A 27,915-nucleotide genomic window follows, 5' to 3' on the forward strand; every position below is an offset into this window, starting at 1 on the left:
AGCCTTACTCAGAAGCTAACTTTCAAAATGAAAAGTGCAGATGAGTTGCTGTTCATGGAAAGCATATAGCTGCCTTACTTGCTCTATGCTGTTAACATCTGAATATGTGGAAGGATCACTGCAGAAGAGGATGAATCTTATAATGTGGTCTGCTGTGTAATAAATATTAGGTTGGAAGAAGTATTTTCTGTGTTGCAAAGGTAAAATATTCTAGGTAAGTCACTATTAAGACATTGGCATTCACTCAAGCACCTAGGAAAGAAATAATAATTAACAGCCTCTAATACTATCTACAGTTATTTACTTTCAAAATGCCTTTATTTTCTTCCTAATCAGAATTGCTATTCTGACTTTGCTGTTGTCCTATTAAAACTCATTGTATCTTTCCTTTAGAAATTCCAAATCCATCTCCTCCTGTAACAAAGCAGTTATTATCAAGGTACCTGCTCCATGAGGAATTGCAGGACTATTCCTGCACCTTCTCCAGATCTCTTTACACACCTGTAAGATCTTTTCATTTGTGTGCAAATATCTTTTCTAATTGTCCACATTTCCAACAGCGTTTTTATGCAGATAGTTTTAAGTAATTGTAGTAGAAATGCAAATCTTGTGTGTTCCTTTTTTTAATAATGAACTGCCTTTTTAGATCAAGCTGCAGATGCTATTTGATTGATTGACCTGCCTCATCTCACTGCTGTTACTGCTTTCCACTCATCTATTTATTCTCCTTTTTATTTAATACTTGACATAAAAATAAGCTAAATAGTGTATCTTCTATGTTATGAAAAAGTATAAAGGATCTCATAATAAATTTGATTTTATTTAATAAATTTCTTTAGACAATTAAAATACAATTTCATAGTCAACCCTTTGAATACTATTAAAACCAGTTTCTTGCTTAGAAGGCACTGAAATCTAGATTCTGAAAGTTATTTAATATGCATAAGTCTAAAAATCATTTTTAAATGGATTAACCACCTCTGAGAATTGGACCTTGTGACTTCCACTCACTTCTAGGGTTTTTTTTTTCCTGTCTGTGTCAAGAAAAAGGCACCAATCCAGTTCCACATCCATTCTGGAAAGTGGCAGCCTGCCTTTCCAAAGGAAGTGTCTCACATCTTTCTATATCTTTATGTATAAATGCCTCCAGGGCTCCTGCTTATGAACTTTATCTGGTAATTTGATGTCTGAGTATTACATTTTGGCTTGTGTGCTTGACTGCCTCATCTGACAAGCTGTGCATGCCAGAACCCTGCCCTACCTACTCCTGGAGGGTAAGCTGACATTGCTTGCCTTGGGGTGTTATAATTAGGAACAAAGTTGTATCTGAGTTGGTATCTAAAAATCAGGCATATGAATCTTCATCCTGGTCCACCCTCTGATTCTATACTGAATGCAACATCAGCTGCATAGATTTTGCCTTTTTAATCAAAACTCACTGTGCTAGCTGAAAATGCATCTCCTTGTATGATCATGGACTTTCACAAGAGCATTCTCTAGAAAACATAAACCCGTTTTCAATAAGAGAAGACTTTAGCAAGTCATGAGACTTTTTCCATGAGAGCGGAGTCTAAATGCCTGCTGCTGAAAGATCAACACAATAACAAATTTTAAAATTAATAAAAAGTTCCTCACTTTTGTCACACATTCATGTGCATACAGATACACTACTATAGATCTTATGTCCCAATTCACACCTTGTAATATATTTAATGCTGCTTGAACTTTGAATTTCCAGCGTAAGCCATATTTTAGGTATCTCTAAAGTCATGCTCCCACATTTCTTATGCAGACAGCAATGAACAATGGAGTAAGTAACTTTTCATAATGTGGCTGTGGATATCTGTACTTTTTAATACTGTAAAGTTTGCTTTACAATACTCTTATAAGGAAATACACCTGGGGAAATCTACTGTCACAATAGAGATTCTCTACTTGTTTGGTAAAGATGGACAGGGATCCATTAATGACTGAACAAAATAAATCCCACTGCACTGAGCAAAGTTAATTCTCCTGACTTCTATTCTTGACCTTAGCAGTACCAAAATTTATTTCCACTGTTTTTTCTTTTGATACAATACACAAAGGTCTAACAGTATAGTCTAGTGCATGTACAAAATCAGTATACAGTGCACCAAGTTTTTCAAAAAGTTAAAGTACCTCACACCAGGCTACACAGCTAGATTCTTGTGTTAGAACTTACTGGAATGCTGTGACCTGGATGTGACCAGCCCAGGTCAGGATCCACCTCCTTAAGCAACAAAAGATTACCATGGATTGTCCTAATCTAAAAAAGCAATTGCAAAACACGGTGGTTTGTTTTTTTTTTTTTTTCTCATGTCAACTTACTGATATCCAGTTTTTCAAAAAAATTTTTCCCCTGAAAACATGGAAAAGATCAAAGTATTTGAAGAACGTTTCAAAGGTGTATCATTAATGGATTCTGTGTGTGTAAAACAGGTTTAAAATCCTAGCTCTGCATTGCTCTTATTCAGCTTTTCATGGCACATAATTTTAAAAATAAATGTGAGCACACAGTGTTGTGTTTTCAACTTCTAAATCTATGGCTCTCTAAACTAAATAGAGCAAACCAAATGATTTCTGTTCTGTTAGTAGTTATAAATACTAGGAGGGGGAAGACTCGTACAAACATGTATTAGTTTCAAATATATTGTCCTTTCCTTGTCTCTCCTGTTCATACACAAAAGGGTCAATACATAATTTTCTCTGTCAGTTCCAGTCTCCTCCTTCTCCAGGGGAGAGGATTCCTTAGACCTCAATTACAAATTTCACCCCTGATTTTCAGGGAGTGTTTCTGCTATATCACTTTTGAGATAACCTGAACAAAGCATTCCAACTGACTGTGTGTCACCAAGTTATTCAGTAGCCACCCATACTAAACAAACATTTTTCTGGGCTTTAGGAACATGTTATCTTTCACCAAGGATGTATGCAAGCTTCAGCTACGGGAGACCTTACCTCTATGTCTTAAAAATCCAAGTGCTGAGCAATTGGTAGTCACAGATGTCTAGCACGAGGCTGGAGAGCTGCAATCCTGACTACTGAAGAATCTGTAGCTCTAATTTAATTTAAACTGCATCCTAACAGAAATTCTGAGATACACTTGTAAATCTGAGATTTTGTTTTATCCACTATGAAATGTAATCCTGCCAATCAGTACTGTACTGCATGTGATCCTGTTTTCACTATGTCTGTTTCATGTAATTGCTTAATTTTTAGATTATTAAAAAGCTTAAGGAAAACAGCCTTGGAACCACAATGCAAAGCAGAGACTTCTGAGATATGGAAAACCAGTGGAAAAGCCAGTAGATTTACCATCTACTGTATGTCTCTGTTAAATGATCAGCAATACAGAAAAAGAGTTGTTGTTAGCACCTTAACTTAATTTTTTCAGGCCTCACTGGAATGAGCAAAAAGGAAAGAGCAATGCCAGAAAAAGCAATGCCTATAAAACAAAAGAACCAAAAATAATCATTAAAATGAAACTACGGAAGCACATTTGTACTGGAAGTTGTCTATCCAATCCATAGGACATGGCAGAATACGCAAAGAAGCCTTTTGAGCTTACCTTTAGTTTAATCCATAGAAATAATGACCAAAAAGTGATAACCTAGTTGAAATTAAGTACCCACAAAGTCATTAGTAGGATATTTACAGGATAAAATAGGATATTTATAGGATACTGCAACTCATACACCTATTCTCACTACAGAAGCCTCCTTAAGCATTCCAATCCAAACAATACTATGCAAAGGATTTTTAGGTGTCTGTCTAGGAAAATAGACACTGGTTTTCAATGTTTCCATACCAGCAGCATTTATGTGTTCCCTCTAGGACTCTGTGTACATTATTTGTGCTATTTCTGTTGCTTTTGAATGTTTTGATTTGGGGAAATCGTTTCTTCCCTGCACATGACTCCATAATTTTTTGTTATAGGTAGTTTGGGCCTTTTCTTTTCATGCTTTCTAGTGGATATGATCTCCTGACTGACATTACAGAGCATCTATATAGAATCTTTCTACCTCAGCCCCCTTCATTTCAGATATTCTGGTCTATGTTCTTCATTAAGCCCATCTCTCAATCCTTATTTTCTAGCAGCTGCTGCATTTTTGATCTCCACCATACTTGGCTGGTGCTGTGTTTTCTCAAGATTTTCACAGCTTTTCCGGCCATGTGCTGTAACATTTCCAGTGTTTCCACCTCGATACTGCAGATGTCTGGTCTGTGCTACAGATGGTGGTGCAGTGCTGAGGAAGTTTAGAAAAGGAGAAAAAAAAATGACAGATACAGAGATAAAACAGCCAGCTGGAAAAAATGTCCAAGTAATTATGGAACAGGCTGAAAGGAAGCACCAGCACATGAGCAAGAAAATAGTCTCCTAACGACCTGACTTCATCAACACTCTCTGGATCAGAGCTTTGTATCATCTATTCAATAAATACGATGTGAAAATAATTGTATTTGTACAATTGTATAATTGTTCCAAAAGACGGACCTTTTGTTTCCGTCTTCAGTTTTTAACTGTGTAGGGTATTGCTCGGTACTTGGATTTAGAAAAGTAGTAATAGGGGTAACGTAAAAGAATCTGTGATGGAGCAAATGGGAGCCACAGCATAGGGCTTCTCTTTCATTGTGTTCTGAACAGTTTGGCTCCGTTTTCTCTAAAACCTCCTCCAAGCAGCCAAACCCAGCAGATTCCCTCTCAGCTTTCTTTTCTCGAGCTGAACAAGCGCTTCAGCCTCTCCTTGTTATTACGTCCTCTCCTGAAGTGCTGAAGGCCCCGAGCCCCTCCGCCGGGTTCGCTCCGGTGTTCGGCGGTCCCCGGCGAAGGAGCGGGCGGGAACAGCGGAATCCCGGCGGGTTCCCGGGGGTCGGAGCGGGCGGCAGGCGGGACGACAGGCGGGGACAGCACGGCGGCTCCTCCCGGCGGCTCCTCCCGGCGGCCCGACCCGCCACGCGCCTTCCCGCCCGCGGGGGGGCGCCGCCCGCCCCACACGGTCCCGCCGGGCCGGGCGCTGCCTGAGGGGAGTTCGCGCCGTCCCGCCGCGTCCGGCAGCGCCGCAGCGCCGTCCCCGCCGCCGGGGGCCGTACCGCCGGGGGCCGTACCGCCGGGGGGCTGTGTGGCCGGGGAGCGGCGTCCGGGAGAGCGGCGGCGGGAGAGTTCCCGCCCGTTCCCGCGGAGGCCGGGCGGCGCGCGCCCGCCACGCGCAACTCCCGCGACGGGGGCGGCGGCGGTCAGGTGGGCGGGCGGGTGACGCGGCGCGCGGGGCCGGCGGGATGCGGCGCCGCGAGCGGCCGGTGAGCGCGCGCAGCCGGCGGTGGGCGGGGGGAGGGGCGCGGCAGCGTCCGCGCGCTGCCATGGACACCGCGCGCCCGGCCCCCTCCCCCCCCCCGCTCCCGGTTGCCGACGGCGCCGCGCTCGGGAGCGCGCGCGGGGCGGCGGCCGTCCCGCCGCTCCCGGGCTGGGCGAGCCCCCATCCCCCGCCGTGCCCCGGGAGCGCGCTCCGCCGGGCTGTGAGGCCGGGCGGGCGGCGGGGCGCACGGGACAGCGGGCTGGCGGCGGTATCTCCGTTACTCGCAGGGGCGGGTGGGAGCACGCCCCGTCCCGGTCGAGCGATAGCGCTGGCCGGCGGGTGAGGAGGGGCCGGGCGTTCCTGCCGGGCGCCGCCGGTGCCGGCTCCGGGAAGAGCTGCGGAGTGCCGGGCCGGGGCACGGAGAGGACCGCGGAGGCTTTTTCCGGGGGCGGGGAGAGGAAGGTAGGGAAGGAGCTCCGGGTGTGCTCCGGGCGAGGGGTTAGCTGACAGCTGTGGGGAATGGAGCGGGCAGGAGGCGCTGGCGCCGGGACGGAGCCCACAGCCGCGGCGGGTGGAGCGGGCCCCGAGGCGCGTTCCCGCGGCCGGAGTCCGCGCCCGAGCGCTCCCCGCCCGGCGGGGAAGGAAAAGCCTTCCCGAGCCGCCGGTGCCCGAGCGCTGTTTTCCAGGAATCGCAGCTGTCCCGGGAACAGGCGCCCTCAGCCCCCGCCGCTGTGCGCGTTCGCGCGCGCTCCCGGCGCGCCCACAGCGCGGTGTAGCGGTTTCCTGGAAAAAGCTGCCTTGGTCTAATTAAAAACTGAAAACCCGCCTGCCCAGAAAACGTGAATAAATAAATAATGTGTGTTTGGAGTACGGGGGAAAGAAAGATTAAAGCTTCTGATAACGCGTGTTTGTGAGTTGGTTCTACTTTTTTTTTTCCCCCTGGAGTTTAAAGCTCTAGAGCCGGAATTTTACTGGAATGTATGTGCACAAAGATACTGCGCCATTATTTTTATGGTAATACGGGGGAAATTCTGCTTTTGAATTCAGTTATTCCTTCTGTTGTGTCTTCTAAACAGTATACTTTTAAGAAGTTTAAGTTTTTGTCGAAACAATCCTAGACAGCTATTTTTTTTTTTCAATAGATAAAATTAAGTCCAGAAAAAAAAATGTAGTAACCTTTCTTTTTCGGGGAAAAAAAGTTTAAAAGTATTTATTTAGTCACGAGCGTTAAGTGTTAAAGGTCTCATGTGGGAAATAGATTTTGTGACCGTAAGAGCTGCTCATCTGGAAAATAGATTCTGTTACTGTTTTAGTACAGAAGAGTTTCCATTCTGAATGATTTCTGGTGTCCTTCAGCATAGAAGAATATTAATTGAATTATGTAATTTTATTTGTTTCCAAAAGTAATTTGCGGGTTTGCTTTATTTTTTTTTTTTTTTTTGGTAAAATATTGCCTGTATTTATATCATTAGTATTTATAACTATTTTGAATATTTTTGTGTATCTCCCAGTATTTCCCAATATTATGTTAGGAAGCAGGCATTAAATTCTTGTGTGTCTCTGATACACTGGTTCTCCCTTCACTCCATCACGTTCCTTTTCACAGGGAGATGCTTTTGTGTGGTTTGTGTTTTGTGTGTTATTTTGTCAGAAATAGTCAAGTATTGAATATTTTTTCTTGAAAATTACCAGTATTTCTGTGTACGGTGAGCTCTAAATAAGGTTGTGTTTGCTGTCTCAGGGTTAGTTGTTATTATTATGGTGTAGTTTTTACTTTTGTTGTTTAGGAGACTTGGTTGGGGGGGATTGTTAGTGATGGTGGTGTTGGGGTTTTTTTTCCTTCCAGTTCATGCTTCAGTCTTGGAAGTCTCTATGCAACATCCCAGTATTTTTGGATCATACAGTTTGCATAGCTCCCAAATTTTTTATATTGGATGTATTTCAGCTTTTTCACTTAGTACCTAAAATCCACTTTGTACAGATGACATTTGCGTGTGTTCCTCTGCGCTGGAAATGAGTGTTCTGTCCTGTTTTGCTGGCTCAGGCCTTGGGGATGTTGAGGTCAACCGTAGCGTTTGTGTAAATGTTTTACTAACTCGAGATCAAGTTAACTTTCACCTTCTTGAAATTCATCCTGTGGAGTTATATAATCCTGTCTCCCTGCTTGTATTGAGTAATGATAAACTCAGATTTGAATAAAACAAGCGATTGGTATTTGATGTGCCTTCATGACCGTATAATTTGCCTGATGCATAGTCCACTCCTGGTAGCTGACAGTGAAGGTGAAGAAGTGCAGGCGCAGTGTCTCTTGCTCTGAAGGTGGTTTTCATTAGGAATCCCTGGAGTGGAATAGCTGTTGATCCCATCCTGCTTCAGGTGTGTGCTTAATATGTTCATGATCAATGCTGATTATTACTGCTCCTTTTGGAAGGCAGTAACTGAGCCTGTGACGGGGAGCTGTAGGCTTTACCTTGCTGAACTGCTTGATTGCATTAATGAGCTTGTGCTCACATTACAATTACCCAGTTTCCTCCTTCTGTTTGTTGTTAATTTTCTGTTGTATTCGATACCAGCTAGGACTTGTAAGTTGTTTGAGAGGAGCTGTTTTGAAAATATTTTTCCTTCTCAGTAACTTCTCTTGCCTATTTCTACCTGAATTTTTTTCTTCCTGACTTTTGACTATCTTTCCAAATTCTTTTTCCATTTCTGTACGCTCTGCTAATTTCTCTTTCTTGTCTCTGATTTCTTACTCTCATCTATTTCATTCTTGTGGGCATTGTTTTGCTAGTGTGCTTGGTTAAATGGACTTCACCAGTCATTGAGGGGGCTCAGTATGCATTTTTCATTCTTAATGAGGGAGAAGAAAGATAAAATCCCACAGTGATTGCTTGTGAGTTTGTTGTTTTGTTGGGGTTTTATTTGTCCTTAGAAGTATTAAAGGGGAAAGAAAAAAGTCAGAGGTAATACCGAAAACAGGAAGTGTGATATAGTGGTGGAGATCTGAGAAGGGATAGGGAGGTGAAGCTTCATGAGAGAATTTCATGGGAGTCTAAGGTTCTCGTAGATCTGGTAAGGGAAGTATGAGTTAATGATGGCAGTTGCTCAGATATTTTCGGATCATCAGAGATTCTGAGGCTTACATAACTATCACATGTGCTGTTTGTAATAGGACTCTGGAGTTTGTTCTCAAGGCAGGTGCTTGGGTTGTATTTGTGATAGTTACTTAAACAAAGCCTTACTTTGCATAAGAATAAGAACACCTCTTCAAACCTGCTGGAGGGTGGCTCTTACTAAAGCACCTCATGTTCTGTTAAGCAGCACAGCTGCTTGGATTTTCAGTGGCCCTCCTTTGCTGGGATGAAGCAAACCTGGGTAATGCCAGCTGCATCTTACAAATCCACAGCTACAGAACTGCCAAAGTGCTTGGTACTCCTCATCCAGTCTCTTCAGGAGAGCACTTTGATACAGAATTACATATTTACTCTTTTCCACATAAAATGTGGATACTTTAGAAACTGCAGTTGGAGTTGATCTGTCACAGGCACTGCTGGGGGAATTGTGGTCAGTTCTTCTCAGAGTGTGCTTCTAAGGCAGAGAGGATCAGGAGTCTGTGCTTCTGCCCGCATCTCTGTGCATTTGTTTGGAACAGGAGGATAAAAATGAAGGTCACAGCGGACAGGTGAGGTTACCCATCTGCTGTGAGCTGTGCACTTTGCTGGCTCTAGACACAGCAGAATGCTGGAGTGAGAGAGATGCCTGAGGAATGTGAAGCTTTTACTGGGAATAGGAATCTCCCTTCGCTGTAACTGGGGACAAAGGTGAAGGATGGAAATAATAAATGTCTTACAAGGGCTGAATCTGGGATAAAAGGCAGTGGAGTGTAAGTGAACTCTTTGGGTGTGGGAGAAAGGTGTGGGGAGATAGAGGCTACAGCAGACACATAGAAAGGAAAGGAGGGGTTAGGAATGAACACATCTAGGATAGAGACAGCAAGTAGAGATTTCAAGAGAATGAACATGGTGGGACTGAGCAAATTGCTGAAAGACAGTCAAAAGTAAGAGCAAGCAGTGGGCAGGGGTCTTGGGCAGAGCTGATGAACAGCCATATAAAGTAGAATGTTCAGTGCTGTGGGTGGATGGATGTGTTACCAAGTGTCTGGAAAGTGATAAGGAGCTGTTTGCACCTTCTGTATGCTGAGTGCTCTGTGTGTAGGTTGGTGCAGGCAATACTGCATATGGTGGGACATCTGGCCACATGCTCTTTTCTGCTGTTAAAGATGCCTATATATTCTCCTTTTTATCTGGGCACCACATGATTTCTGTGCCCATGTCTTTTATTAGCAGACCTTAGGAAAAATGCATGCAAAGGGATAAGTGTTAAGGGGAGATGTAGTTGTATCTTGATATCCAATACTGTGTAACACAGCTTTGGGGCTTTGGCTTGTGGAACTGTTGTTAGAAGGTGTGTAAGCAACCTGAGTGTTTGGGGCAACTGCTTTAGGTTTGCAATAGTGTGTGGGTTTTGCTATGATTTTTTGTTGCTGTTGTTTGTAGCTCTAAAACTAAAAACCAAACCAAAAGACAGAAAATAAAAAGATGAAAAAATATTGAGAGGCCGAGCTCAGGTGCACTTCAGCTCAGCCCCTCTTATGCAGCACAGGCTTTTCTCAGAGATGGGGATGCTGCTGGAAGGATATGCCTTCATCTCTCTGTGTGCTAGTCTCTCCCAGCAGCTGTTCTTAGCCTGAGATGAAATTCTCTTTGTTTGTGATTCTGAATAACATTTGTGCTCTGCCACAGCATCTCAAATGTGTAAATGTTAAAGTGGTTCTGCCCTGAGTTTGCCTCTGGACGCGCTTCTTTTCGAATAATATTTGGGGTTTTTTTGGAGGTTCTGGAGACTCTGAATGTTGAAAATCTTCCCGACAAGTAAGAGAGAAGAAAATTGTCTAAAAGTCAAACTAGAAATACTGGAAAGCAAACTACTCCATTGTTTCTGCACTTGGGAAATGGAGAAGAACCTTTACTCTGAAAGAACAAATCAGTTAGATGTAGCACTAAGTGCAATAAAGCAACTTTTTTTTGGATGAAGTGTTGAAAAGCACCCAAAGGGAGAATGTATGTGTACAGAATAATTTATTTGTTTATTTTTTAACAGTTTTAAAGGAGAGAATTGGTAATTTCCATTCCTTCTTTCTTTTTTTTTTTTTTTAACTCTTCAGGACCTTCTGCAGCTCTGTGATAGCTGATACGTATGACAGCCTCAAGGAGTCCTGGCAAGATGGCATCTTTCAGACTTCCCATCCTTATAGCATTGGCATTTTCTTCTTTGCCTTCTGTTCTCTCACATTCGAACAGGGTAATGTGGTTTCAGGATTTCTTTCCACCTAATGTATGCCCTATAAATGCCAAAGCAAACACTTTTTATGGCATCATGTTTGACGCAGGAAGCACTGGAACCCGTATTCATATTTACACCTTTGTGCAGAAGAGCCCAGGTAAGACCCCCATATATGTTGACTTAGGTTCCAGCTTCTCAAAACAGTTTTGTTTTTTGCCAGCTCAGATTTCTACAGTTTGTCCTTCAAATGGTCCTCCTGTATGGTGTTTATGGCTCATTTGTTGTGGTGTTTTGCTATGTAAATACTTTTTTTTTTTTTGTAGATCTTTTGAGTCTCAGAGATATAATTCTGGGTATATTGAAGAATTCTAAATTTTAAAACATTTTCATCTATGCAGCTGTTTAAAAAGGAATATCTCATTGAGATGAAAAGATACTTACGCTGGCTTTGTCAGGTTGCATGTTACCTTAAATTTTATCAAGAGATACTTGAATTCTGTATATGTTTATGTCACATTCTGTAGCAAATTAAAATCAGTAAATTAGAGAGCTCTTAAGTACTGAAGATCTGAGGTGTTTCCAGAACTGTGCTGAGATATACCACACTCCAGGGTACCTGTTACTCACATGGTGCAGAGTACAATTTTGGCTGCATATGCAGCAGGGTTCAGGAGGATGAATTGGCTTGGGCACAGTGAGCCAGCAGGTTTGCAAAGGTGGAAGGCTGGTTGCTAGGACATAGTACCTACCTTTGCATGACTTCATCCACAGTGTGGAAGGACTGGTACAAGGTCCAGTTCTGTTTGACTCAGCGTGGCTTGTAACATGCAATAGTCAGGGTGACTTCTACACCCAAACTGCTCTGGGAGCAGTGGCCAAACTTGTTTGGTTTCTCAGCCAAGTCCTTGAGCACAGTCAGCTCTGTTCAGTCTGAGCTGGATGAATCACCTAAAGATAATTGGGAGTTGATTGTGTGTGTCTTAATATGCACTAGTATTTCACAATTAGCTAAGGACAGAATGGGAAAGAAATTTTATTAAGAATAGGCAACAGTTATGCTGCATTGTTGTAACTTACTGTAGTTCACAAATGCTAAATGAACATACTTTTAATTGTAACAACTTGTATTAATAAAACTGTTTGTGAACTTGGAGGGTACAAGGGCAAGTTTCTGCTAAATATGCTCCTGAAGTGAAGCAGGAAGGCTTATTTTAGGAGGGGAATAATCTTGTTTGCAAGGAGAGTCAAGGATAGTCACTTTACAGGAGTTGAGGGCAACCTTTTGGAAATTAAAGAATAAGATTTGAGTTGACTGTGTTATGTAATGTTTTGTTTGTGCAGAAGACCTTCCAGAGGTGGAAGGGGAAATCTTTGAGTCTGTGAAGCCAGGTCTGTCTGCATATGCTGATCAGCCTGAAAAGGTAAGACTGTCCTTCATTCTGTGGAATTTGGTCAGGCTTCTGTTAGATCATTTAGATTCTACCAAGCAGTTCAAGTATTACTGATTGCAATTGCAGAAAGTCCAGAAGAAATGTAGAAGTTCTGCTGCTGTCTCTCTAAACCTGTTCCTCTACTTTTGTGAGTTAAGTTCTACACAGGGAAGTAGGAGCTTGTGTTTTACATATTTGATGAGTGGAACAGTGGCTTAATTAATTGCTTAAATGCTCCTATAACTAGACTATATGCCTTGAGGATTTCAAAAACAGAGTGATTTTTGTCTCTAGCAGCATACATATTCAGTGTTTATTTCCCCTATAGCTACCTCAGATATGAGTAAATGCATTCCCTGCCTCATTTACTAATAATTCTCTCAGTTCTGAAGTAAGCTGCCATTTTCCAGACACCCTGTGCTGACAGGAAGCTCTTTCACAAACTAAAGGAGGTGCCAGAGAAGTGATAGTGTATCTAATCTATCTTGTGTGCTTTAGCAGCCTTGACCTTGCGGGCTGGCGTTAGGGTGATTTCAGGATTCTCATTTTGCTCTGTTGGATTCCGTGCTACAGGAATTTGAGTGTGACACTTCATGGTAGAGTGAATAAATTTGGGATTTTTTTTAAACTTTTATAAGACCACCTATGATTCCAGTAGATCTTGTTTGTTGGGTAGGAGAGGAGAACTCACCCCGAAAGAAATTTCTAGACACTTCACAGGAGAATGTTTATTGCTAATGCCAAACCGTAATTGTTAGAGCAGTAGAAATAATTAAGAGTCAGCAGTGATTTCTGTACCTTGTGTGGTAACCATTGCACACAGCTGGCATTTTAATTACAGTATTTTCTATGGAAACACTTGGAATTCTTATGTTGCATTTAGTGAAATCTACAGGTATTTCCCCTTGCTTTGGCAGCCTCAGTCAGTAATTGCACCCTTTAGTTTCATCATACTGCAAGATGTTTAGGTTTGTCAGCTAATCAGTTCTCTCACCTCCCTCCATACTTCCCAAAAATACTTTCCACAAACAATTATATTTATCTTCCCTAAAATGTATTTATGAATGCACCTTTCCTTCCAATGCAGACACTCTGTTTAACGTTCAAATGAGATGTCTGGCATGGTTTTTGTACTTAGCATGGATGTGGCTATCTTCTGCTATTGAATACTGTTCTCCCAAGTTTTAAAGGGGAAACTGAGAGGCCTATTCTCTAATGGCCTGTAGAAGGAAACCATATGAAAAACGTATTTTTCCTTTTAGGGTGCTGAAAGTGTCAAAACATTGCTGGACATGGCCATAGATGCTGTGCCACCTCATCTCTGGAAAAAGACCCCAGTAGTGTTAAAAGCCACAGCTGGACTTCGCTTGCTGTCAGAGGAGAAAGCTCAGGCTCTGCTTTCAGAGGTAGTACTAAGTTGGTTTGGATGCACTAATATTTCTCTCCTGGTTTAATCTTTTTTTTTCTTTTTTTCATTCAGTTCTCTATTCTGTTTAGCATGAGAGAATTTAATCTATGGAAAGAGACTGTAATCTCAAGATTGCATGAAATTTGCAGAACATCCTGTCTGGTCTTGAAATCCTCTATCTTGCTGTGATGGAAGGCATGGAGAGAGACCTACAATACTTCATTTCTTTCTCTCATAGCCCCTACTCCACACACTTGTCTTGTTTTCTCCAGCTGTGTAAAATAAAACTTTGTCACCCTCAGAGCAGAACAAGACTCTAAAGACCAAGAAATCTAATCACTATTTCTTTCCTCAGGTGAAAGAAGTCTTTGAGGAATCACCATTTCTTGTTCCAGAGGACAGTGTTGGCATCATGGATGGATCTCATGAAGGTTTGTTTTAGGAGGGGTAAAAAGTAAAAGCAAAGAAAAATGGGGAAAAATAGATTTTTTTAGGAAGATAAGAGTGAAAGAGAAATGATCCCTAAATGAAGGAGGGAAAAAAAAAAGGTTTCTGGCCCTGTTTGAAGCAATGCAATCCTGCCTTTCTGAGGTGGCGTTCATTACTTGGTCACCCGTTAGGCTGCAAATGCAGATACACAAAGAGATTAGATTACAAAGGTTTCAGAACAAAACATTTGTCTCAACAATAGGTATTGTCTGATGTAGGCTGACCAGCTGAAGCCTGCTCTTGGGAACTGGTGTAAAAGAGATGGTGTCTACCTCTGAAAGGCTTCATGACAATATACAGCAAGCTGGGAAGCTTATGGAAAGTGCCTCGTAAATTCTGCAATACCAGCATTAAAATTAACCTATTATGGTTAGCTCATCAGTTTTCAATCTAAAATTGGGAGGATTGTGAATATTAGAGGAAAATGAAGAATAATTGGCAAATATTAAAAATAGCTAAATAATAAAATAATAAGTTAAGAATATTTTGTTGGGGAAAATACAGCTAATTAGCAAGGAAGCACTGCAAAATAGAAGAAAAAGTGAAATATGTTGTAGGTTTGGAGTCAGCAGTGACTTTGCAGTGCAGAAAAGAACACTGTATCATTCTGGCTACATATCCAGACATACTACCTTGGAGAACAGGAAAGTAATAATAATTTACATGTCTGCCTGATAAAAATAACCATCCTGTCATGTTATGTTCAGTTCAGAACACTTCCTTATGGCAGATAAATTGCCACTTAGGAAGATGTTGAAGGAAAGCAAAAAGAGTTATCACAGTGCTTAAACAACTAATAAATGGAGGAAGATTAAAGAGCAAAATCTGTCCACATGGGCCGAGAGAAAAGGAGAAGTACCATAAAGTCTTCAAGTATTTGATAAGCATGATGCAGTGCATAGTTTGTCACTATGGATTAATGGGTGAATTGTACAATAGGGAGAACTGTTGTATTGACAGGGGGCAGGACCAATGAGGCATAATAGAGCACAGGGTAGCTTGCCAAGTTTTATTTAAAATCCCTCCCTCTTCTACTGTCACATGTTTGCCTGTGTTTGGGTGAGAATCATGTCAGTGTTAAGCAGGCCACTGGAGTCAGAAGGAGCTGTTTGTGTTTTGCTGGTTGCTGCTCTGTCTGCAGTGTAATTATAGAAACGTCAAGATTAAAACACAGAGTGGTGTGAATGCAGTTTTCAGATTAGGAATTGAAATGCTGGACTGCAAAAACGGGCCCAAGGAAACTTGTGCATTGTGTCAGCTCATTACTTTTTTATATGTTGTTTGGATAATAGTTATGATTTGTGCATGCTGCAGTTGCATGGATATTACAAAGTCCTATCTATTTCAGCTCATGGGATTCATGTGAATCAATAATACATCATTTACATTACTTATGAGTTTGAATTAATCTCTGAAGTCTGGGGTGATTGAGTTAAGTTAGTAATGGCTTCCAGGTAAATAAATAACTTATGGAGGGCTGGTAACAGTGGGCAGGAGATTGTGGGAGCATTCAGTGGTGACTTTTTTTTTCTTTTTTCTTTTTTTTTTTTCACTCCTTGCAGGAATTTTAGCCTGGATCACTGTGAACTTTTTGACAGGTAGTTAATTCTGTATGACTGCTGTCTAAATTTGAACTTGAGTCTCTTCTGTGGAGGTGATCACCCTAATTTCCTCTGTCTTTGCCATGCTTTTCCTCCCCACTCTGTCACTGGTGCTGAAGCAGTGGATTGTCTTGGGCAGAGTCTGTAGTAAGGAGGAGAACCCCGAAGGTGCCAGGATTTACTCAGATCTTGGAGGCACTGGCAAGCTGGTTTCCTTCATGTGCTTTGGGGAGTGGTACTGCTGATGTGTGGGAGACAAGGCCCTGCAGTGTTCTTCATCCCAGTGTGAGCTGTGTAACTACAGTGGTGTTGCAGGGCATGGTGCCTTAGCACTACTGGTTCTGAGAGCTTCTGGGAGTGCAATCTAGTGAAAGGAAAGTCACTACTCTAGTAGATAGATGAGCAAGCAAAATACTGCTCTGGGCAAAGAGAAATTGTAGTAGCTGATTTTGCTCTTACTGCCCTTCCTTCCCTTACTGCTTTTGACCAGCTATATGATGGTTACAAAATTTGTGTACTCTCCTGGCAGTCTTCTGCAGGAGATACTTTGTCTCTTACTTTCAGCTTTTGCTTGATACCTAGAGATTTATCTGCTTTTGTCACTTTGGAGGAGAGATTGGAATCAAGGAAGAAAAGTCTGTAAATCTTTCCATAATGCCTTCTGTTTGCATGCCTGTTCTCTCTGAGGTTTTTTCTTTGAAGGGCAGCTCAGCTCTCCTTGTATTGCTGTGATACTGTGATCACCTGGTGGCTGCCTGAACATCCACACAGTGTCTGCATTTCAGCATTTGTGCGCTTGGGGCTGTTCTGAGCACGGTGTTGTTTGCAGGGCAGCTGTCTGGCCAGAACCAGCAGACTGTTGGGATTCTGGACTTGGGAGGAGCCTCAACCCAAATCACATTCCTGCCACGGTTTGAGGTGAGGAGTGGTTAAAAGTGCGTGGGTTGGGACTGCAAGGCCAGTGGAGAGACCTGAGCACTGCTGTACTCTCTGATAACACTTTGTCAGCAGTGGCACAAGCAGAACATCTGTGGTTTACAGAACATCTGTATTTCTGTTCCCTTTGAGGTCAGCAGTTGGCTGATAGGCACTTGCAAACAAAGGAGCCTGAATAATGAGAAAATAAAAAGAAAGCAAATGAGTAAAACCAGAAAGAAACAGCTTTTGTTTTCTAGACTCAGGCTGGGAAAGCCTCATTAATGTTGGTATTGCTGTGTATTCAACAAATGTAGAACATTTCTAGGCAATATTCTTGAATATTAGAAAAAATGTAGGGGCTGGTCTATCTCTTTTTTTCCCTGTTTCAGTCCAATAACAGATCTTCACTAAGTTTTGGAGGGGAGGAGTGTCGTATAGGATAAATTTCTTTAATAGTAGCACAGTCAGTTCTCTGTTTTCTTATCAATTTCTTCTCATTCGTTTTGAGCATTCTGTCCCTCAGACACCTCTGCTGGATTTCTTTGTAGTTCTATAGCTTTTTAGAAACAGTTGGAACTGGGACTCAAGTCTGCAGTTTGTATGAGAAAATTACATGAGTAATGGAAAGGCACTATAGCATCCTGTACCTTAATCTTGTGATGTGTTATGTCACTCTTTCTGAAGGAGTAATTTCTTTAACATTTTTTGTTTATAGAACTTGAGCTTCTCAAAGGGTGTTTGGTGGTCACAAAACACATGGCTTTCACATCAGGATATTTTCATTCTGCAATCGTGTGTTACGTTGAAACATGACATGTAACCTTATCCTGTTCAGCAAAGCCTCAAGTATACTCTGGGCTTGTCCTCTGTTTTGTGTTGATAACACCTGCTAAAGTGGGCACTGGACCAACAGGAAAGGGTGTTGCATGTCAGGGTTTTGGAGAATAAATAGAACTGTGAAATAGGCTGAGCTGCAGCTCAGGAGTCAAATGTTCCCTTCAAGCCTTGCAGGAAAAGGCCTGGAGTGTTTGCTGCTGACCAGGACTAATGGAGTGAATTTGTAGGGCAGTGTGGAGTCGAGGTTCATGTTGTCTGCTTGTACACTATGTCTGCTTCTTACATGTCTTGTCAAGTTCAAATAAATAAGCTCAGTATGTTTTTGGCAGTTTTTCCCATCTGACAGAATTAGCAGGGATATCTCCCGTTGATTTGCAGTGGGGATTTTTCCTTCCTGCAATCCAAGGCAGTCACATGTTTGCTCATGTATTAGTTTTGAACAAAGTAGTGTATTAGTAAGAGAATTGTTAATTAAATGTTAATTACAAGCAAGTAGAGAACACGTAATGATAAGTGCATGGAGCTGATTTGAATTTCATGGCATTATTGCCAAAATTAAAAGCAACTGAAAACCAATCATAGTAATTATTAAATTGACTGTTCGGTATCTGCCTCATTTTTGTGAAAGTAGGGCATGAAAAAAGACAATTGTATTTTTGACAGAACTTAAACTATGGCCATCTGTGTGTATGAGGCCAAGGACATGACTGCCATTTCAGTTACAATCAACAAATTTCGATTTGCATTTGCTCAGGAGACACTCAAGCTGAATACTGTTAAATTCCTTTCAGCTTTGAACAGGCTTCTGTCTAGGACTCTAGAAAAAATAACCCAGATCTGATCTCCTTACTTGAATGGTAACTGCAGGACCATGCAGCTTCAGTTCTCTCAGAGATTCTGCTGCTTGGCCCAGAATAAGTGTCTGATGTAAGTGCACAGAGGCGAGAAGGGGAGAATGAGGCCATGAGGAGAGACAAACTGAGATTGAGAGCTTAGGGAGTGGACACAAAGAAACAATAAATGATGGCTAAAGCAGTTCAGCTTTACAAGAGAGTGAGTCTGTCAGGAAGCTGGGGCAGGGTACCAGTGGGATGGAGGTGTGCACAGAGGGAAGAGAGGAAAAAGCTGGAGGTGGTGAGGGAAGAGGCTAATTTAGATGAAGCAGCCCTAAGACTGGGAGTGAGTGCTCACAATGTTTCCTCAAGTACCAGCAAGACATTTGACATGGTGAAAATAGGGCCTGTACTTGGTATTTTAATTCTTCTGAGTACCTCAGTTTAATACCTAGTGTGACTTGCAAAAGTTCATAGCACTTCTAGTGCAGCTGATTTCAGTGGGGACTCTGTACATGTAGAGTAGCATGTAAGTGCTCTAGAAAAATTCAGGTTACCTGAATTAGAAAGTGTTTTCATCCTGAAATGTTGTGCTGCCAAGTAACACAGAAATGCATATAAATAAAATTGGTGTTAAAAGCTGCAGATATTACAGCAGTAGCACCATTGGAACACTGTGCTTTATTTTCAAAGCAGATCAGATGAGTGTGCAGTAAACTCTATGAGTATAGCTGTGATATTACATTGAAGTTGGTTATTCTTTACTGCATAATATAAACTAAAACATTTTTTTCTTTTACTTAACTTTCAGGCAACTCTGAAGGAAACCCCTGAGGATTTTATTACCTCATTTGAAATGTTTAATAGCACCTACAAGCTCTATACCCACAGGTGAGGAGCAAAAGACTGCTATTTCCAGTGGGAAAATCTGTCTTTTTGCAGCCCCTGAGCTTACATCCACATCATCCTGGTACCAGCAGCAGAGACCATGACTTTTTTACTACTTATCTGCTTGCAGCAGTAGGAGTGGAACATGACATTAGTTGGCTGGAAACGTTCCAGGATCATGGTTAATATCACTGCAAGGGAATATTAGGCAGTCTGTCAAATGAAGAGAAAGCATTGTGAGCTCATATTTAAGGAGAAGAATTCTTATTACTGGAGTCAAGCCAAATATTCTGAAACAAGCAGAAAGGTAGATATTGTGCCAGTGGTCAGAACTAAATATGATTAGAGGTTTGGAAAGAGGACTTTCCTGAGACTTGTTTTTTGATTGCTGTAGTCATCAATACAGTTCATTAGATCAAATAATTGGAATTGAAAAATCATCTCCTAAAAATTGAGAGAGAGCTGTTAGTTTAACGCTCAATATTCTGCAAACATTTAAAATTACATGACAAAAGTGGTAAGTGGCCAGAGGTGGGAATGGATTTTAACCTACTTGTGTTGCTACAATATGTGATGACATTCTCATAAGCACTGTTTGTATTCTGGCTTATAATGAATGTAGCAGTTACCTGTGGAGCCAAACAGGTGAATTTCACACAAAGCCATGATTCCCATTTCTTGGGAGGTTCTGCACTCTGCCCTAAGAGCACAGAGTTTTGTGTGTGTAACATAAGAGTGGCTGCCCTATTCCCCATGCACTCAGCACATACTCTTCTTTCTCCCTCATTTTTAAGATGGTGCATTTTTGCTTTTCATGATCTTCTTGTATTAATGGCACATCAGCTCTAACCGCTTCCTGCAGTTTTAGATTTACCCATTTTACAACTCTTTATATTTCTTGGGTTTGTGTCACTCTTTTGGCCCTCAGGGTTGTTCTGGCAAAGGGAGCTCTATTTTAGAGAGGGAAGCCTTGAGGGAATCAGAGGAAGGAAATTTGGGTTGGATGTTCCAGGACGTAGGAAGAGGGATATGGGTAAAGCACATTGGATGTGCAGGAATCAAGACTATAACATCTGTCTTTGTTGTTCACAGCTATCTGGGGTTTGGACTGAAAGCTGCAAGACTGGCAACACTTGGAGCTTTGAATATGGAAGGTACATTCATATAGTTAAACATTCAAGATTTATGAAGAGATGCTTAGACATAGCTTTGTGTCAGCAGCCCATTTCCTGTGTGTTTTCACTTCTGTATCTTGTGCTTTTCTGTGTTTCTGATGCTGTATATTTGTCTGAAAACAGCTACCACTCGAGACAGCTGCTTTTCTCTATTTTTGGGATCAGCCAGCAGTGACATTTCAGAAATGCACACGTGGGAGCATACAAACACCATGGGCCAGCCACAAACACACAGCTTTACAAGCATCCACAGAAGCATAAGCTGTGTGAATAAATCCTTTTCCTGAGGGTTGCTGCTTAGGCCAAACCCACTTTGTAGGCCCCTCTGGTATCTGTGGTGTTCCTCAGACATGTTCTAGATTAAAGCCCACAAGCACATCACACACACTCACTAACCTGAGTGCATACTCACATTCCTGAGTCTTTCCAGTTTCTCACCCAGGGCTTGGGCCTTTTGTCTAGTCTCTGGCCAGGACCTGGGATTTTTCCAGCTTCTGGATTCTTACTTGACAGCTAGATGGACTTGTGATAATTACTGGAATGTACTCAAATCAAAAATAGTTGGGAATAGGGATTAAGAAGAAGATAGGACAGACTGCAATGATTGGTCACAAGGCTCAGACAGAAAAGCATACAGAGCAGCTGCCTGCTTACTTGTGACTGTCTTCTTTTATAGTCCCTTCTGGTTTGCCATCCTTGCACTTCCTTGATCCCTTAATTCCCCCTCTTCCCAGCCTTTGAGCCTTTCCCTAAGCATCCCGTAGTAAATTTTGCTGTCCCACAGTCTGCCTCAAGCATTCAGAAGTTTGCTTTATCTGTGAGACCTGTGTGTGCAGCAATAATCATGTTTTCTTCTTATCAGTTACAGTATTTCTGGTTGAGCCCCTCAAAGGTACATTCAGTGGATCCTGTAGTGGCCATTGATCTCTGTCCTAGGAGGTTTTGCCTTCATTGCTCAGTTGCTTTGTTTGTCTTGGTTATCTGCTGTCATTAGGGTTTGTGCATCTGTGTGTTTATTACCTCTCATTTCTTGTCTTTTGTGGTGGATAGCCGTTATCCAGATACCCTTGTACCATTTATCTCATTAAGAAATGACAAGCCTGGCTGCTCTGCTGTTTGCAGGACAAAACAGACACAACTTTTCCAGACTCAAGACTGGTCCTTAATTTGTAATCAGTTAGTGCCACATCCATCAATTCAGATTTTTGTACTTTTGCTTAAAGACTTTAATGAAGATCTTTCAGCCTTTTCTGGTTCTGCATATTGACCTAGAGCTATGTTAAATTCTGTGCTTTCTGACTCTCCTCTCTGCTCTCACTCCAGTTGTGGATGGACAAATGTTCCGCAGTTCTTGTTTGCCGAAGCAGTTGGAGGCAGAGTGGCACTTTGGGGGAGTGAAATATCGGTATGGTGGCAACAAAGAGGGTAAGTTAAGGACACTTGTTTCTTTTACAGTAAGTCTTATGTCCAGAATCTGGATTTTTCCTTATCAAATATTTCCTCAGTTAACCAGTGATGACTGGGATATGAAGGATAGCTGTGCAGTTGTAGAGGTTGACTTCTGAGAAATACAGATTAAAATCTGAAGCTATAAAAGTAGCTGACCTGTCCCCCTGTCCTCTGACTGTGATCTCTTATTACAAACCAGACCTTTACTGGGAATGTTGAGAATTACTTGTGCAAATAAGAGAGGTTTTTCTGAGGCTTTGAGCAAAGTGCAAAAATTCTGTCTATGTTAGGGTACAAACATTTTGGCCTACCAGTTAATCTCACTTGTGGAACTGTTTCGTAGGTCTCTAATAATAATAAGTCTCTAATGCTGCATAGAGAGCGTGAGTCTGCTGCCATCATAGACTTGAACAGGTTGGGGAACACGAGAGCTGAATCGCAGATTTGGTGTCTGTGGAGTGGGTTGATAAAATTACAATGTGATGGGGAGACAAAGCAAGGTTTTATCTAACAGGTGGCAGCAAAAGTAAAAGATTCTGCTGACCACAGAACATGTCAGTGGGAGTTTTCCCTGACATGGAAGTAATTTGCCTGACACTTCTGTCAGACACAGCAGTGATCTGCTCTGACCAGTTTTACTTGAAGAGGTTTTAGAGTCCTTGCCTGTGTGCAGGTGCCATGTTGGATTACAGAAGGGATATATAAGCTCTTGTTCTGATGCTTTAATCTCTGCTGCTTTTATTTTTCATCCTGTTGCCACTATTTCTTCCATCTCTTGCATGTGCTCTTTGGCTCACCCCTTGTGTGTTTTTCCTGACAGGAGAAACAGGATTCCAGCCTTGCTACTTGGAAGTACTCAAGGTTGTCAAAGGGAAACTTCACCAACCAGAAGAGATTCGTGGAAGTTCCTTCTATGCTTTTTCCTATTACTATGATCGAGCAGCTGACACCAACCTAATTGGTAAATTTGGGATAATCTACTACATGTGAGCATGTCAACCAGAAGGTAGACAGAGGAACTCTGGCAGCTAGAGCCAAGGGGAGCAGAGGAAAGGAATGTTATTGAGAAAGAGGAGACACACAAAATGCCTCGAGGGAATGACGTCTATCTGTCACTGTAGTTTGGTGTTCAACATTCAGCACATGAAATGTGCTCAGGGCTCCAGTTACAGCTGCAGCTCTGTTTTCTGTTCCAAACAGGTCTCACTCCTAGTGCAGCATCATTGAGTTGCTTCTAGGGTCAACTTAGATAAAAAACTCAAATGCTGTTAGGTCTATGACGATGTTTTCTCACATCTTTTTCAGATTATGAACGCGGAGGTGTTTTGGAAGTGAGAGATTTTGAAAGAAAAGCCAAAGAAGGTAATTGTCATGAGCTGGGAAAACTGGTTTGGACAAGAGATAACAAAAATATCAATGTGTAGGCAGTACATAATGTGACTTGGAAGAAAAGCAAATTTATTTAACCTTTATTTCACTTGCACCTGTCATGTTACTTTTATTAGTCAAAAACTCTAACTGATCCAGAAGACAATACTGATAGAGCAGTGAGGGGTTGGTGGCTTTACAGCTCTGCTCAGGAGAAGGAGATAGTTCATGTCACTACAAAAGAAAGTGAATTTGCTGCATCAAGAGCTTCTTCTGTCAAAATGCAACTCTCTGAGTTTAAGAGAGTGCTGAATTCTGTAAGTCTGTCACCTTAAATCCTATTTAATCTCTAACAAAATGGAGGGAGAGAATAAAGGGTTTTTAAGTGTGACAGCCTCTTCCACATTCCTTTACATGTCCCTGTCTTTTTTCCTGAATGCTTGTTATAGTTTTGTACCTCCTGTGGATAAAGAGTTCCTACCTTGCCTAGCTGCTGATGGCTAAAAGCAAGTTACCTCTGTACTGTGATCGTTCTCATGAGAATGAGCAGACATCTTTTTCAGCAGAAGATGCTTATTTACATAGTTCAGGACTGGCTTTTTTTCTAAAATAAGGCCTAAATTTTACTGATTTTTCAGTTAAATTTTATCTCCCTGGAAACTTGGATGATTTTGAATAGGGGGATTAGGCTATAAAAATGGAGTGTGGGTTGGTCGTTATTTTTTCCCTAGATAGTGAGAGAACTTATTTCAAAGATGTGGCTAAGATGTTACCTAACATTATCAAACCACTTACTTAGCCTTAGGGCATCAGGAGATCAAGTCTGTGATCCTGAACTAATTCTTCTCTATCTCATTTCAATAGTAGAAGGATGCTGCTCATCTTTTCTTAGAAGGATGTGAACTCTGCTCTTTCTGCTGGTAGAACAGGGCAGTAACAGTAGGTCTAGAAAGTGATGCTTAGTGTAAATACATTTCCCAGTCACTGTCATCCTGACTGTGGAATCTTGGCTTAGCTGCAGTAAGGGAATGGTTGGTTGGGCAATAGCCTCTTCCATTTCCTTGGACAAGTGTGGTTGGAAAAAATAAACTAAACTGCCATCCTAGAAGGTGGAATCCATTACTGAAGCCATCCGTGGAGAAAGGATGATTTTCATCATGAACAGGTGATGCTGTGTTCTTGAAAATAGAAGTAATCCAACACCCTGCCAGTTGAGCAGAGGTTCTTTAAAAGAGCTGTGTAGATTATGTTGCTGTAATAAAAGATGTACTTTCAATGGAGTTAAGAGAAACTGGATGTACTTTATGGTTTATTTTCCAACATTTTAGGACAGCTCTGTAGCATGTACCATGTGTCATATATACCCACTAATAGTAAATGAGGTTGGCTTGTTTTAGTAAGCTTTGGCTTGAGTTCACTTCAAATGTACAGTGTGGATAAAAGCTCTTATTTTGCTGAAATCTTTTTTTTTTTTTTTTTTTTCATTTTTTCTTTCTCTAGTCTGTGATAACATGGAGAGGTACAACTCAGCCAGTCCTTTCCTCTGCATGGATCTCACTTACATCACTGCTTTATTAAAGGAAGGTTTTGGATTTAGGGACAACACAGTCTTACAGGTGAGAAAAAACAGTTAAATCCCTATCGATTAGCATGCATTAGTTGATTTTTCAGACTAATTATCTACTGAATCTTTCCAGATTTGTAACATATAGTTGCTGTCATTTGTGCAACTTATCAGTCTAGAGAACTGTCAGTAACAACTTGTTTTTCTTCCTTTATAGTTGACAAAGAAAGTAAATGACATAGAGACAAGCTGGACTTTGGGTGCTACTTTTTATCTGCTGCAGTCTCTGGGGATGACCTATTGACCTGTGATACTGCTGTGGACTTCAGCATTTCTGAAAGGCTGAGAAAGTAAATTGCAATCTCCAGATGTTGTTCAGCTGGGACTGGTCACAGAGCAGAACATGGACCAAAGATATATGACAGATCTTTACCCTGGATTGGCATTGTGCCTAATGAGAGTATGATTTATGACTGTGATTGCCGTAAATGATTCAGAATCTGCCTTATGGAAGTCAAAAGGCCTAAAGTCCAGCGGAGAATACACAAGGGGCTCAAAACCAGCTTTCACCAGCAAGTTTGTCAGAAGCACAGAGTTCCTGGATGTCGTGGCAGACTACAGATATGTGACTTCCCCTACTCCCTTCTATTTTAAACATACATAACTTAAGTTTGTTTGTGAGATGTTAAATACAGAAATTAGAAGTAGCATCAAGTCATTCAGAGAAAAGTGAACAGCTCTGAATGCTGCCAACCTCAGTGTTCCAAGAATCCAGCTGCTAGCTTAGCAAATACATGGCAAGACTATTCCAGTCTTTCAAGAAGGGCCTGCTCTAAGTACACTTTGGGCACGGTTTTGGGAAAGGTGTTAGCTAAAACACAGTAATTTACCAAGCATTTTTTAGGCAGTAGGCATTTCCCAAGCAGAATGTGCCTGGCTGTTTCAGTTTTGCTGCCCTTTGCAAGTCTGTGCAGCTACACCACACATCTGACTACCAGACTTGATAAATTTATTCACTTAGCATGTAGTCATAACACATAGTTGTGCTGGCACAACGAGGCAGCAGTGCCAGCTATTGAAACTCAACTGCCAGAAGAAGAGCTTGTCACATTCCACCCACAAGGAGACTGCAGTCAGATGAAATGGCTGATCTGACAGCTCACTTTGCTGTGAGAGCCAGTTCTGTTTCTGTGCTCTCAGCAAGGCACACCCACAGCCTCTTCCCTCTGCTGCTGGTGCTCCTTGGGTTCTTGTGTGAACTGATTTCAGGACACCTAAGCTGAGGTGGTGCACAGCCAAGAGTCAAGTCTAGTGCCATCCCAAGGACAGCAGGCCTGGCACAGCCTAGGGGGACTTCTGGGCCAGTGAGCAGTCTGAGCACCACACTGCCATTGCTGGAGTGAGCTCTAAGGTGTGGTCTCCCATTCACAACCCATTCATTGCCCTAAATAAAACCAGCTGTAGACAGTTTTTCCACTCCATAAAATAATTGGCAGCTTCTGCTGTCTTCCCCAAGGAATATGTAAGGTACAGGTGAATTTACCCCACCACAACAAAGAGGTATTAATCACGTGACTACGGGAACTTTTATCCACTGATGTCTTGTGATGAGCATTTCCATGTTGGGCAGTTGCAGTTACCTGTTTGCTCTAAAACACCTTTCCCACTTCTGTCAAACCAAAGACTGCCCTCAAGCTGCCTTCTCTGCAAACTGGATTTGAAAATAATTGGTAATTCCCAGCAAGGGGAGGAAGTAGTGCACTCATGTCTCCAGTGCTCTTGCCAAACAGTTTGGAGACTTAGAACTTTGCCTTACTGTGAACATTAGTCCTTTTCCTCTAGACAGCAGTGCAAGTTTGCCTGTGGCTGATTAAGCTACCCCTATTCATATCTCAGGTTTTACATCATGAGGGTGCAAGGCGTGCTTTTGATTGAACAACTGCAATCAGCAACAAGAAGCCAAGGGCTGGGGATGGAGCCATCCATACTTAGCCATCCACACTTATCCCATCACTGACACCTTGCTATAAATTCAGGCTGCTTTTTTGAAACAGGAAATGCTTATCCTACATGTGTACTCCTTACCAGAATCTGTTTGAGATCCACATTGAGAAATTCCTTCATCTCTAGGAGTTTCTGTTTGAACATGAAGAAAGTAATTGTGGCCTCTACTCAACCATAAACATTTCTTTCTCCTCTTTCTACTGTTGGCAAAACTTGGTATATGGTCTGGTCTGCAGAACAAGGTGACTACAAATGCATTAATTTTGTCTTCAGTGAGCACTTTTGTATTCTCAGAAAACACAAAGTAGGGTGGAGTGGTTACTGGCCAGGCTGTGTTATCCTGAGAACAAGGTAATTTAATAATCCAGACATCATCTTTCAGTCTGAGCCAGTGCTATAACAAACTCTTACTGGATCTTGGGACAGCAGTGAGGCTGTGTTTTGAACAGGAAGGGAAGGTGGGATGCTGTAGCTAAGGAAGAAGCAGCAGCAGTGTTATCTACCCCCTGAACACACACCAGCTCTGAGGAGGGCTCGAGGGCTGGGTTTTGTCTGGAGCAAGGAGGGGCGAGAAGAAGGGTACCATGCAGAGGAAGTTGGTTTTTCTGCATTCTTTTCCTCAGACTCTGGTACTACAAATGCTAGGGGGGAGCTTCTGCTTCCCAGTACCAAAGTTGCATTTAATCTGAATGCTCAGGGTCTTCATTTGTCAGTGGCACAATTCATTAACTGAAGCAGAACTGCTGCTTTCTATTACTGGCATGATCCTTCAGTTATGGGAGAAAACAAACACTCTGTTAAAAAGTTTTATTTTTCAAGAAATTGCAGAATTGAGCCCCTGCTGTTTACATCTGAACCCAAGTAGGTGGTGGGGTCTGGACAACCCGGTCAAGTCCTCACACTTACCCTAGTGCAATGAGATTATTTATTAGCTAAACTAAAGAGTAAGCAGCCTTTTAAGAGAAGAGCTCTACTTGCAGCCCTGATTTTTATCTCCTCCTTTGTAATGTCTTTTAGCCAGCCACTAACAAGAACTGCCTCATATGAGTGACTGCAGAAGCACAAGTAATGGCTTTCAGTTCAAAACTTACGTTTCATTCTTTCTGACGTTAATTTCTGACACTGTGTAAATCTTGCCCATGGGCAGTGCTTACTTTAATTTTGTGAGTGGCAAATGTCTAATGCAAGAGGCTGGTGTTTGGAACCTAAGACAGAATATCTTGAATTGTCTATTTTAGTAATTAAAGCATTTTTAACAATATTCAAGATGTTGTGGTATAGTTTTCTTTTCCTAGA

At 41.9% G+C, this 27,915-nt stretch overlaps 1 protein-coding gene across 4 annotated transcripts; it reads left to right on the forward strand.

Annotated features, from left to right (window-relative positions):
• The first annotated feature begins 5,271 nt into the window (after positions 1–5,271).
• On the forward strand, positions 5,272–27,880 carry ENTPD5 (ectonucleoside triphosphate diphosphohydrolase 5 (inactive)). Of its 4 annotated transcripts, XM_066322086.1 has the most exons (15): positions 5,304–5,319; positions 7,572–7,691; positions 10,537–10,812; positions 11,997–12,076; positions 13,348–13,491; positions 13,849–13,924; positions 15,545–15,580; positions 16,413–16,501; positions 18,983–19,062; positions 20,152–20,213; positions 21,558–21,659; positions 22,504–22,644; positions 22,989–23,045; positions 24,552–24,667; positions 24,833–27,880. In XM_066322086.1, exons 3-15 carry the CDS (start codon positions 10,569–10,571, stop codon positions 24,917–24,919), a joined length of 1,314 nt encoding a protein of 437 aa, XP_066178183.1. In that variant the 5' UTR covers positions 5,304–5,319; positions 7,572–7,691; positions 10,537–10,568; the 3' UTR covers positions 24,920–27,880. The 4 variants fall into 4 exon arrangements, with proteins under 4 accessions (XP_066178184.1, XP_066178183.1, XP_066178182.1 ...); XM_066322087.1 differs by lacking the exon at positions 7,572–7,691 and having other exon boundaries at positions 5,272–5,319; XM_066322085.1 differs by lacking the exons at positions 5,304–5,319; positions 7,572–7,691 and adding an exon at positions 5,406–5,777.
• Positions 27,881–27,915: the final 35 nt, after the last annotated feature.

Source organism: Sylvia atricapilla, chromosome 6 (assembly GCF_009819655.1).
Source record: "Sylvia atricapilla isolate bSylAtr1 chromosome 6, bSylAtr1.pri, whole genome shotgun sequence".
Classification (NCBI taxonomy): Eukaryota; Metazoa; Chordata; class Aves; order Passeriformes; family Sylviidae; genus Sylvia; species Sylvia atricapilla.